Below are 13,826 nucleotides of genomic sequence, written 5' to 3' on the forward strand. Positions count from 1 at the left end.
ATTCAAGGGCAGCTCCAGGACCCAGCAGCAGTCCAGCAGACAGCTCTCCTGACCCTTTGAGAGTGGAACTCCCATTTATTTCTACCACTCTGGGTCTGTGGTTCCCTTTACTCCACCTCATCCTCCTATGGCTTCCACTTCTACTTCCCTTCTGAGTACATTTTCTACTCAAAACTCCTTCAGAAAGATCGGAATGAATTGGCTTATCACCGTCCAATAGGGATGGCTTCTGCCAGGCCAAGTCCTGGGTCACGGCTTCACTGCTGGATGTACAAATATGTAGACCGATGGTGCTTGTGATTCTCGGTGTAACCCCTGGGCCATGACAAAGGTCACATGATACCAAAGCGACGGGCAGCCACTTAGCTCAGAAGAGAAAACACAAAGAGAGCGTGCACGTCCCTTGCACGTCAGAAGAAGGGTGAAATGGACTTTCCATCCCAAGAAAAGGGCCTTAATGGCCTAAATCACGATCATCAAGAACACGCCACCTGAGGAAGATGCTGCACTTGATAGGACACGGTGCTCTAAACCCGACATTATTTATGACTCTAGTTACCTAACCATATCCACCGTTCAGTGCAGCCCTTCAACGGTTCCTCCTCCCACCAAGGGTCTCGACTTTTGAATGCACACTCACAGTGAGTCGGAAATGGTCCTTGTGCTTCTGGTGGATGGCAGATGTAAAGTGTTGGTCGCTTGGCTGGGGAAGGCGATTTTCTTCATCCAGAATATCCAGAATTCCCACTAATTTTGCTTCAATTAAATCTGTTTCAAAAAACGAAAATGCAATGGGGTAAAAAAAAATAATAATAATGTTTTTAGGATGCGTGAACAATCCGCTGATCACAAATGTCAAAGGATGGATCAGAAACAAAATAATAGATGATGCTACAAGTAGTCTCTCAAAGGCTAGGGCCAGCACATGAATTATTATTTCAGATCTGGCCATTTGTTAAAAAGTTACACCACCTATTTAATATAGGTTTTAGGGAAACAACTCCATAAAGAAGGCAACTAATTATGGTCATCATTCCACCTGTAAACTGGATGAGGGGCCAAAGAGACAGAAAGTCCTTCCCCAGATGACATCTCTATGTAAGGTGAAGTGAAATGACAAAAAAATTTGAGCTCAGAGCATTTTAATTACAACTGTAGCTGGGCGTGGTGGCTCAAGCCTGTAATCCCAGCACTTTGGGAGGGCGAGGCGAGAGGATTGCCTGAGCTCAGGGGTTCAAGACCAGCCTGAGCAACATGGCGAGACCTTGTCTCTACAATTAATCAAAAAAATCAGTCGGGCATGGTGGTGCGTGCCTGTGGTTCCAACTACTTGGAAGGATCACCTGAGCCCAGTAGGTCGAGGTGCAGTGGCCTTGAGTGTGCCGTTGCACTCCAGCCTGGGCGACAGAGTGAGACTCCAACTCAAAAAAGAAAATTGTAGAAACTGATTTAAATGCCTTCAAACAAAACTATTCAGCAACAGCACATTTTATGCTCTTTCCATTCATTTGCCTGAACTTCCATCTGTCCAAAACAAACGTAAAATGTAAACTGCTTAAATATAGTCTGTAAGAACTGTTGAGTGAAACAGAGCTATAGGACCCAGGTAGAAAGGTCAAGATTCTTACTGCATTGGCCAGAAAATGATGGTTCCTGGGCCATCAGTGGTAGTGACGGAGGGACATGCTGAACTAACTACAGGTGACAGTGTTCTGGCAGGTGTGGGAGGCAGAGGTGAGATGGAAGACAGGCGGGAGGGGAGGCGTTCCCACCAAGACACCCGCCTCACCATCAGAAAGCCAGGTGAGAACAGGTGCCGTGTGGTAAGGGAAGGCTGAGGGGACCAGGTACCATGGGGAAATGCTTGCAAAAGTTGTGTATGTGAGGTAGTATTATGATTATTATTATGCTATTTGTCTCACATCTGTCACATGAGTTGCTGACCAGATTGTCAAACTGGGTTTTCAAGCCAGGCTTGCCGCAAAGCTCAGTCTGAAAGCCCGCAGGAAGCAGGGAGGGGGGTCTGGTCTCTTCATTGGAAGAACAGAAAACAGAGAGCCCCACTCTCCGGCTGCCAAGCATGGAATGGACATGACATGTGGAATCTCCAAAGCCAACTTGCAGCCAGTTGGAGGGAGCAGCCCCTGCACAGAAGAGAGGAAGACCAAGAGAGCCACAGAAAGCAAGTCACCTGACAGCCCTGCCTGGGCTTGGCCTCACGCAGGGTCACAGATGCTTGTGCTGCCTGAGAAACTTGAGTTTCCCCCTCAAATGATTCACACAGCAGCTACCTGAGTCAGAGCATATCCGTCACAACAAATAAGAGACTTCAGCAAAACTTTCAACAAAGCGAAATGTGATGCCTTGGTAGGAAAAATAACTTCCAAGCGGTTCAGAGGAACCAAACCTCTCTCAAATATCAGTTTCAAGTCCCACAACCAGTATCATCAATCACAGGACACAGAAAAGTCACGAGTGCATGCCTTCACACCTTCCCACGTTTCTCAAAGGTAGAGTGAAACCACACCTACCTATACAGTCCTGATTATCCACATAATGCACTTCATTCACACCCAGGCCTTCTTTTTGATAGAGTTCTTGTTCCTAAAAATGAAATCACCATCACAGATATGAGAATACCATCCAGTATGAAGTAGATTCCACGTTTTGTGCTATTCCTGATTGTTATATTTACTAATTAGAATGCCAGGGTGTAGACCAACTAGTATACCTCTAAATGGTTTTCCAAAGAAGGAAGAGATTTTGAACATTTGCGGACAGATACTACAATTAAGGAAAAAGAAATGAACTGCAAATGGGCTTTGGTACCTACACAGTGATAGAATATACAAGGTTTGTATCATTTGGGGAAAATATGCATAGTTTAGGAGAAAATGTATGAGTCAAAGTTGAGTCCTCATATCTTCTTAGAAAAAAATTTAAAGGATTTTTATCACATATGGGTAAACTAAGCAATGAGCCTAAGTTAACATGTCTTAACATTTTTTCTTGAATTATTTAAGTATTTCCTCCCAGGAGATACACTAGAAAAGGTTTCCAAAACTCCAGAAGGCACGGTCCACTTTAACCCAATCTGAATCTGAAACCCACATTTATTTTACAGGATGTTATCAAAGTGAATATAAATCAAAACACTGTCTCCTCTTTATTCAGTTTCCAGATAAAGCTTCTCGCTGCATTTTGTGGAAGGGAAAGATTCGGTTATGCTAAATGAGAGGCATGCGAGTAACACATCACATAATCATAGATGAACAAATGCACCTGCATAAGACATTTTCAGAGAAACCAACTTCCGGATAAGTGCTCATTTTACCTGTCTGTTTATGCTTGAATTGACTTAACTATGCACATAAGCAAAATGGATGAAGACCAAAATGCACTGGGAAGCCCATAAAGACACAGACGATAAAAAATGTGGAAAAAATAGATGAGATGGAAGTAAGAAAGAAAACACTGTACGGTTCATCCCAGGCGCCATAGAGAACAGAAATCAGGACAGAGCAGTGCTAAGAAGAGATCACAGCGTGGGATCCAGAGAAATGGGACTACAAGTCTGCTCTGGGAACTGGCTTCTTCATCGGTAAGACAAAGGGCTGGACCAGGTGATGTCCGAGGTCCCTTTAACTCTCCTATCCTCATTCAATCACATACCTTTCAAACAGCACCAAAAAGGGATGAAAGGCAATGGAAGGAAATATTAAAGAATCCAATTTCCTGCGGTGGCCATGATCGCACCACTGCACTCGAGTCTGGGCGACAGAGAGACTCCAACTCAAAAAAAAAAAACAAGAATTCAAATTCAAGGGGAAACAGAGCCTCTTGACTCACTCTGCATTCTCAAGGCTTACGAAGTAGCTTTCTGAGACTTGGTATGCAGTGTCTGCCATGCCCATAGTTGTCCATTATGAGCAGTGGCAGTAAAGTTTCTTACTGGACAGAGATGGTGCCTGCCAAAGGCATGCCCATTCCTGGTGGCTGCAGTCCAAAAGGTCGTATGTGGCAGGAAGACTCCTGCCCAGAGGCACATCAGGCCACGGAGGCCCTGGCCCTCCCATGATGGCTGTGATGCTGCTACACAGAGAGAGGGCAAGCAGACGGCAGAGAGAGGCAGAAGCAGAGAAGCTTGAGAGGAGGGCAGAGACACCAAGGTCAGGAGGGACAGGACAAGATCGTCTGGCAGGGACAGAAGCACAGACAACAGAGTCAGAAAAAGGAAAAACAGAGTCAGAAAAAGAAAAAGGAAAAGCTGCCCATGAGAAAGAACAGAGTTCACTTCCAAGGGGTCGCCTGTGAGTTTCTGCCGGGTCCCTAAGCGGCGTGTGTGACTTGAACGCTTCTGAAGTGCGGGGGCTTCCTGGGCCCCAGGGCCATGGCCCTTACGCCCCATCAAGCCCATCAGGTGGGCTCACTGCAGCATGTCTCGTCCTTGAAATTCAAGACAGCTTAACGCAGATCCTAAGTTTAAGTTATAATGGCAATTACCTCCTTCAGAATCCTTTCGTTGAAAAATTGCTGAAGTTTTTCATTGCAATAGTTAATGCAAAATTGTTCGAAACTGTTATGTTCAAAGTACTCTGAAAACACAAAACCAGAGCCAACAGTCATTGTCCGATCAACTTCAAGTAAATGTATCACAGAGCAAAATGTTATCGTAACAATGGCATGATTGAAAATTAGGTTAAAAAAATACACACGATTGGCATACGCTCTCCAAATGTTCTCTTGTTGCATGATTTGAAATGTTTTAGGCATTAATATTAAGTATTGTTGGGTGTGGTGGCTCACATCTGTCATCCCAGCACTTTGGGAGGCTGAGAAAAGAGCCCAAGGGTTTGAGAGCAGCCTGGGTAAATTGGTGAGACCACGTCTTTGCAATAAACCATAAAATCAGCTGGGTGTGGTGGCGCATGTCTGTAGTTCCAGCTACTTGGAAAGCTGAGGTGGAAGGATCGCCTGAGCCCAGCAGGTCAGGGATGCGGTGACCGTGAGTGTGCCACTGCACTCCAGCCTGGGTGACAAAGCAAGACTCCGACTCAAAAAAAAAGAAATATTAAGTATTAAAAATACCCTACTTCAACTGACCAAAAAAAAGGTGTTTGTCAAATGAGTTAAATCTTGTATAGTGAAGGATAGAAAATGTAAGCCACTTGTAATAATTTATTAAAGCACAGATATGAAAGCAATCCAAATTAAAGCACAAACATGACTTAAAACACAAGGGCTTTCAAAGATTTTTTTCCTGCATAATCTGTAAAATTAGAATTATCAAAGCTACTGTGGATAATAATTCATTTCTAAAATTAAGAGATTACCTACATCTTTGTAATAAAATATATAATAAATATAAAAAACAAATAAAGAAATTGTATTATACGATATCTAAGATCCATATAGCTTTAAAATTGTATGATTCTGTGTGTGTATGTGTGTGTTTGTGTGTGTGTCATGCTAAAACTGGTGTAGACCAGGAAACAAATATCTAGGCTGTGAAATCATAAGTCAGTGATGGGTGTTTCTCTACCTCTGAACAAAGGTAATACTTTATTATAAACCTTAATATCTACATATCACATCCAAAGCAAAACCCTGTCCCTCCCAAAATGTAAACACATATCCCTTCCCTTAGCAAAGGCAAACAAACCATAAAGGAGGAAGGCCACGTCGAAAAAGCCCAGTTATAAAAACTATAAGACTTACTACAAGATGTCGACAACACAGTCATTCAGATCAAGGCAGCATTCACACACGGGTGACCCATTTCATTTCTGGTTAAACAGCTCTACGCTTGTTCTCAATGACTTATCTTCATATCTTACTTATGTGATGGAAGATTAATTGGAAATAGCCAGGCGCTGGCAATTCACACTAACAATGAATGTTTACATAGGAGTTGGCCTGTACTATAGGCCTTACCCAGTCCCATATGTTTTTCAATGGTTGTGGTGACATCATTATCTTTATTTAAACAAGTGACCTTGTGATCTTTATTAGTAACACACAAGAGTTTGCCTTTATTCACTTATATTCACTTAAGAGTACAGAGGTATCCTTAACTATAAACCATTTAGATCAATATGTTTTGATTTTAGCATTAGCATGACCAACACAAACCCCCGTGAGTCTTTCCTTTGTTTTTTTTTTAAAGTATCAGCTTCCGATGTAAGTCATTTCACAAACTGCAGGTATGGACTTCTGACTAAAAATACATTAAGTAATAGGTATTACAAGGGAAAAAATGCTTTTTTTAAACATGCAAAAAAAGTATTTAACAAAAAAAACTCACAAAAGAACTATACTTACCAAAACCAGCAATATCTAGAACCCCAATAAAATAGGATGATGTCTCAAAAGGGAAACACTGATTTACTCTGTTCACCACGTGATCAAAAAGGTGGCTGTAGACCGTCTTTGCCAAGGCATCGCGTGCATTGTTTGCTTGCTCTACTTTCAAGGGCACCCTACGAAGGAAGACCATACCCGTGAATATTCTTCATGGCAGTGCACTGCGAAAAGAATGTCGGACGCCCAAGGTCAAGGTGCATCCAAACACATGCACTAGGAGGAACAAAATAATGACCAAAGTCACGGGGGAACAGGCACCAATAAAGGCAGATAAGCAGAAAACTGCAAGAGAAACCTGAAGGCAACACCCTAAAATTAGATCCAAATCCATTACTGGGTAAAAGAACGTCAAGCCTGCAAATTCATTTTAGCCTTAATTTACACTTCAATTTACTTGCTGAATATATAAAAAGTTATTCAAAGAAATAACCTTCCTTTTGACTTTCCGTAAATGCAAAAAGAAATTTTGTGCTTAATTCAGGATAACTTTAAAGTTTGGTAACTTCTTTCTGTTTAGGAAAAATGTTTATGTCTTAAAATGTGAACTGTCCAGCTGAGCACAGTGGCTCGAGCCTGTCATCCCAGCACTTTGGGAGGCCAAGGTGAGGGGACTGCCTGAGCCCGCGAGTTCAAGACCAGCCTGGGCAACTTGGCGAGACCTCATCTCTACAATGAATCAAAAATTAGCCAGGCATGGTAGTGCATGCCTATAGTCCCGGCTGCTTGGGAGGCTAAGGCAGAAAGATTGCTGGAACCCAGCAGCTCAACGCTGGGATGGCCGTGAGCATGCACTCCAGCCTGGGCGACAGAGTAAGACTCTGACTCAAAAAACTAAGGCCAGCCTGGCCCTTGAGTACCCTCTAATAGTGCTTTTCCAACTCATACTTCCTGCAATGAAACTCTTTCTTGAAATGAACTTTGTGTGGACACCCTGCACACAAGACACACAAAAGCACACTCTGTAACACACAGTATTGGAAAAACAGAGGAGCAGTCTCGGGACCAGTCCCTGTGCCTTTATGGCCTATCCTGGGTCCAGAGACAGCACTAAGGAACCAAGAACCATGGGGCACGGCTTCCCCAGAGCTTTTCTTTATTATAAGAATTATGTTGGGGCTGGGTGCGGTGGCTCACACCTGTAATCCCAGCACTTTGGGAAGCAGAGGCCAGAGGACTGCCTGAGCCCAGGGGTTAGAGACCAGCCTGGGCAACTTGGTGAGACCTTGTCTCTACAGTAAGTCAAGAAGTTAGCCAGCATGGTGGCACATGCCTATAGTCCCAGCTACTCAGAAGGCTGAAGCGGAGGGATCGCCTGAGCCCAGCAGGTCAAGGCTGCAGTGGCCATGAGCATGCCACTGCCCTCCAGCCTGTGTGACAAAGTGAGACTCTGATCCCCTGCCCAAAAAAAAATTATTTTGATGTAGCCTAGCAAAGTATCCAGCAACACATGTCTTGCTGATATTTCCAAAGGTCTCAGAGGTAGCCAATTTTCTCAGTGGTTAAAACAATATTGCAAGCATTCCTTCCTGTTTTAATTTTTCTGGAATCATCTCTAGAACTCATTGCAGGTCTTAGTTAGCAAGAGACAGAGGGTCTGCCTTTTGATCCCCACAAATGAAGACCCTACAGAACCTCAGAATGGTGAACCCAAGTTTTAGTCTACAATACCAAACCAGAAATGCACGGATACAGGCTATTTAGCCAAAAGTGGACATACACCCAGGTACAATCTAGATGGTCCTGGTCTCTGATTTTTACAAACTTGGCTAATCCTTTATTTCCCTGTCTTTTGCAATGTCTTCTAACAGAACCAATCCTAAAGGTCAGGGAGGTTTCATTCACTGAGTATTTTGCTAAAGTGAGCTCTGCTTAATAGAAGTTCTAGCATATACCATTTGCATGAAAATTTGCTTTTAAAGTCAAATGAGGCTGGGCGTGGTGGCTCAAGCCTGTCATCCCAGCACTTTGTGAGGCTGAGGCAAGGAGATTGCCTGATCCCACGTGTTCGAGAACAACCTAGGCAACTTGGCAAGACCTCATCTCTACAATATAATCAAAAAAACTGGCCGGGCATGGTAACACGTGCCTGTAGTTCTGGCTCCTTGGAAGGCTGAGGTGGAAGGATCGCCACGGCCCAGCAGGTTGCAACTGGGGTGCCCCTGCACTCCAGCCTGGGCGATGGAGTGAGACTCAACTCAAAAAGAAAATTAAAAAAAAAAAAGTCAAATGATGATCAGCCTAAAACTGTCAGATATCGATGTACATATCAGCTCACATTTTCACAGTTGTGCAAAAGTAAAGCCTTCTCTTATCTCATAAGTTCCAGATACCTGCAAGGAACAACTTCAAGACTCTGCTAAACCCAATTTATTTATATGGTGGATTACTACAGTGAGATGCACAGAATTCCAACCTATCAGGTGCAGGTTTTAGAGCTTAAGAAAAAGGATAAACGATGCATACAGATCGACTTTAAATCTCAGGGTTCTCAGAAAAGATTGTTCCCAACAAACGACAAGGAAGAATGCTTGCATGACAGCGAGTCACGGAGCTTACTTGATGACAGTTCCTTTGGTGCCCCCCGCAGTGGTCAGCATGACTCTTGTGGTCAAACTTACTCGGAGATCATCTTGGTCCAAACCCAGTAATTCAGCACAATACTCCAAAGACTGGGTAGACTTATTCTTCAGATTACAACCGCCTAATGAAAACAGATTTGAATTTGAAATTAATAAATGTTGCAGCCAGATTGTTATGACTTATTTCTTAAAATCATCCTTCCACCATCCTTGTCAGATTACCCATATAGCTCAGGTCAGCAGAAGACCCTCGCTCAGGCAGTCCACAATATCATCATAGGTACTGAGCCCATCAATATTAAAGTGTCACTGTTTCATTTTTTTTTATAATCCTGTAAGTGAAATAGATTAATGAGGGATTATAACCCCTTATAACATATTGATTCTTTTGAAACACACACACACACACACACACACACACACACAGACTTTTTTTTGAGTTGGAGTCTCACTCCATTGCCCAGGCTGGAGTGCAATGGCACATTCACGGCCACCACAGCCTCAACCAGCTGGGCTCAGGCGATCCTTCTGCCTCAGCCTTCCAAGTAGCAGGAACCACAGGCATGCGCCACCACACCCGGCTAATTTTTTGATTTATTGTAGAGACGAGGTCTCGCCAAGTTGACCAGGCTGGTCTCGAACCCGTGGGCTCAGGCAATCCTCTCACCTTGGCCTCCCAAAGTGCTGGGATTATAGGCATGAGCACTGTGCCTGGCCAGAACACAGCATCTTATCATTTAAATTCACATGGCTCCAGGGAACTTCAAGGAATATTCTAGCTCCAATGTCGTAAGGCATTTTAGTAGGTCAATTTGGAGATGGAAGTCTATGTCTATGAGAGAGAGGGGGCAAGGAAAGACTGCTATCACCTGTGCAGGTAGACCATTCTTTATCTGAAATGCTTAGGGCCTGAAGTGTTTGAGGTCTTGGAATTTTTCCCAACTTTGGAATATTTACAAGCACATCATGGAATATCTTGGAATAGGACCCAAGTCTAAACATCAATTGGCGTACATTTCACATACAGCTTACACACATTTATACCTCCATCCAATTTCTCCAACAGCTGGACTTTCTGTGCCATAGATAAATGCTTTCTCTTTTTCTTGCCACTGTTACCCAAGGGGTATCTGCAGGCCCCTTTGACACTTTCAACAATATCTTTACACCACAGAGCAAAGAATCAGCAAAAAAACAGAGCAAGTGATGCCTGCAGGTCTTGGCCCCATGTCTGGCACCATGAGGAGCCAGCTGTTGGCATAGCATACCTACACAAGTGCTGTTTGTTGCCTCTTGCGGAGTGTAAAGTGGGGTGACCTGGGCATATGAGGAGAAGATATATCCCAGTTGAAGGGGGCTGTGATATATCCCTGGGGGCTGCTGTGTGTTGACGGAGACTCATCCCATTAAATCAAGTGTGTAATTTTCCACTGGTAACACCACGCCAGTGCTCTGGAGCATTTCAGATTCTGGATTTTTGGATCAGGGATGCCCAACCTGTCCATCATAGCCATAGATTTCCAGCTACAGAGGCTGTTTTTTTCAAAATAGTATTATATAGTAAGGCAGTGCTTCAATGTCTGGGCTGATCTGGCTCTGTGACGACTAGCTACATCTGATCTTGAATGAGCTACTTATTCTCTCTGCAAATAGCTCCCTCAACCAGAAAACTGGGATAATAATTGTATCTGCCTTATATGGCTGTTATGGAGATTAATAAATGAAGATGAATATGCGGAGTGCTTAGAATAGTGCCTGGTACACAGTAAGCACTACATAAAGGTTAACTGTTATTTATGTGCATTTATTTATAATATTAAAAACAATACATATTTTAGATATTTTCAAAGATTAATGTTGATAAATGATCTATTCCAAGACTACCTAACTTCAAAACAGCAAAAAAAAAAGTGTAAAAATAATAATGAGAATTTTATTATGATCAATTCATAAACTATTTAGTAAATCAGCCTCAGAAGAAATATGAAAAACAAGGGGTGGTTAAAACAATTCACTGAGGAAAAAAATAGCTTTTTCAACAAATGGTACTGGAACAACCGGGTATCCAAGTATAAAATAAAGAAGTTGAACCCCTGTCTCACATTATCCATAAAAATTAACTCAAAGTGAAATCAAAGACATAAATGTATCAAACTCTTAGAAGAAAATATAGGTATAACCGGGCTCGGTGGCTCAGCCTGTAATCCCACGCCTTTGGGAGGCTGAGGTGAGTAGATTGCCTGAGCCTGCAAGTTCGAGACCTGCCTTGGCAACTTGGCAAGACCTCATCTCTAAAATAAATCAAAAAATTAGCTGGGCATGGTAGCACACGCCTGTAGTTCAAGCTACTTGGAAGGCTGAGGCGGAAGGATCGCCGGAGCCCAGCAGGTCGAGGCTGCGGTGGCCAGGAGCAGCCACTGCACTCTAGTCTGGGCGACAGAGTGAGACTCCAACTCAAAAAAAAGAAAGAAAATATAGGTATAAATCTTCAAGATCTTGAAATAAATCTCCATTTCTTTAATATAATGCCAGAAGCACAAGCAACAAAAGAAAATATAAATAAACTGGATGTGATAGAAATCAAAAACTTTCGTGTTTCCAAGAACACCATCAAACAAGTAAAATGCTCAAAGAATTGGAGAAAAGATTTTCTTTTCCTTTTTTTTCAAGTTGGAGTCTCACTCTATTGCCAAGGCTGGAGGGCAGTGGCATGCTCATGGCCACCGCAGCCTCGACCGCCTCAGCCATCCAAGTAGTTGGAACTACAGCTGTACACTACCACACCCAGCTTATTTTTTGATTTTTGTTGTGGAGACGAGTTCTCACCAAGTTGCCTAGGCTGGTCTCAAACCCCTGGCCTCAGGCAATCCTCTCGCCTCAGTCTCCAAAAGGACTGGGATGATAGGCCTGAGCCACCTCGCTCAGCCAGAAAAGACTCTCAAATTATATACCTGATAAAGGATGTGCACCTAACATAAGGCTTTTACAACTCAGTCACAAAGACAATCCAGGTAATAAATGGGCCAAGGATCTGAATAGACGTTTCTCCAAAAAGATACACAAATGTCCAATAAGCACATGAAAAGACTCAATGTCATGTGACATCAGGAAAACGCAAATAAAAACCACACTTTGGGACCACCAAGGTTGCTAAAGTGGATGGTATTTTTGAGGATGTGGAGTAACCAGAACCCTCATACACTGAAGGGAACGTCAACTGGGGGAAGCAGAATGCTGAAAATGCTAAAAACGCGGAAGAAACCTGAAAACATCATTCTAAGAGAAAGAAGCCAGTCATGAAAGATCGTACCGAAGGGCTTCATGTATATGCCCAGAATAGGCAAATGGATAGAGACAGTGGTCAGTGGTCACCTGGGGCTGAGAAAAGTAGACCCTAAGGAGTGATGGCTAGCACGGACGTGGGTGAGCTACAGGTATGTGGGTTATCTCAAGAAGGTGTGACCCAAAAAAAGGAAAGGGGAAAAAGACACTTGGAGAAAATACTGAACCTTTAATTCTGTGAAAATGAGCTTACACTCGTTCTATACGTGTATACTTTATCTAAGATTATGTAACTTGAAAAACTGATGACCAGGAATTCATCGATTTACTTAAATATTTCTTCTCTGTTACTGTATTGCAAAATTTCTTACATACATCCAGGAATTACATAAGGGTGAGATAGAAACAGTTATTTTTCAGAAGTTTTAAAAAAGCAAAAATCTGGGAAATAACGTCAAGTTTTTGTCATTCCCTTCCAAAAGAAAACCTGCTTCATACATCTATTAAATTCGTTGCTACAAATTTTTATTTGTTATGAGGCATTTAAAAAAAAATAAGTTTCAATAAGTATCTTGCACATTTTCATCATGTCAAAAACTTTTTTTTTAATGACAGTTAAAACTCTTACAAGTGGCTGGGCATGGCGGCTCCTGCTTGCAATCCCAGACCTGAGCAGGACAGGCTTGTACGCCCCAAACTGTACTCATAACCACAAGAGTCACTCACCTTCCACACGGCCTCTGCCTCTGTAAAGTGGGACACCAGCCCCTGCCTTACCACAGTGACGTTCGGATTGATGATGTTTACAGTGACATACAGAGCGGGAGGGGTCTGCACAGAACGAATCCTGTTTTCACATCCTTTTTCCCTTCCTCTTGTGCACCTTCCCCTGAGTATTCCAGCTGGATACTGACCCAATTCTAAAAGTCCTTGTCATGGAGCATTTCATTTCGCAAACGAAGAAACTGAGGCTCAGATAGTCTTTGGGACCTGACACAAACACGTAATAACTGTGCTGCTATGGGAAGTGATGCCTTGGGTTTTTCTTAACTCGCCCTGATATACAGTTCTATTTTAATGTTTTAGTACAGGGGTTGACAACCTTCTTCTCTAGGATGCCAGATAGTAAATATTTTAGGGTTTGCAGGACCTAGTTTCTGTTGCAACTACTCACTATGCCACTGTGCCATGAGAGCTGGCATAGAGAATAAATGCATAAAGGCATGGGTAGGGGGCTGAATTTCAATAACACTTTACTTACAAAAATTAGGAAGTAGCCCGTGGGCTATAGCTTGCCAATCCCTGCATTCCTGGGTCAAATTTAGAGTTATGTATAAAATCTTGCTGTTTATGTAGAGACTAAAACACTAGAGCTAAAAAAATTGCTATCGGCCAGGCTCGGCGGCTCAGTCTGTCCATCCAGCACTTTGGGAGGCCAAGGCGAGGGGATTGCCCGAGTCCGTGGGTTCGAGACTAGCACGGGCAACTTGGCAAGACCTTGTCTCTACAATCAATCAAAAATTAGCCAGGCGTGGTGGCGCGCACCTGTAGTTCCAGCTACTCGGAAGGCTGAGGCAGAAGGATTGCCAGAACCTAGCAGGT

The 13,826-nt window shown here is 43.0% G+C and overlaps 1 protein-coding gene across 1 annotated transcript in view; it reads right to left on the reverse strand.

The window, feature by feature from the left end:
* The window catches only part of MYO6 (myosin VI), a 93,628-nt gene that overhangs the window by 49,614 nt on the left and 30,188 nt on the right, over positions 1-13,826 (reverse strand). Inside the window, exons 11-15 of the mRNA XM_021709841.1 lie at positions 8,920-9,064; positions 6,322-6,479; positions 4,504-4,595; positions 2,532-2,604; positions 641-768 (exon numbers count right to left, since the gene is read on the reverse strand). Of these exons, the coding sequence (XP_021565516.1) occupies positions 641-768; positions 2,532-2,604; positions 4,504-4,595; positions 6,322-6,479; positions 8,920-9,064 (596 nt within the window). The remainder of the gene's footprint in view (positions 1-640; positions 769-2,531; positions 2,605-4,503; positions 4,596-6,321; positions 6,480-8,919; positions 9,065-13,826) is intronic.

Source organism: Carlito syrichta, unplaced genomic scaffold (genome assembly GCF_000164805.1).
Source record: "Carlito syrichta isolate Samal-C Ts95f unplaced genomic scaffold, Tarsius_syrichta-2.0.1 Scaffold287498, whole genome shotgun sequence".
Taxonomy (NCBI): domain Eukaryota; kingdom Metazoa; phylum Chordata; class Mammalia; order Primates; family Tarsiidae; genus Carlito; species Carlito syrichta.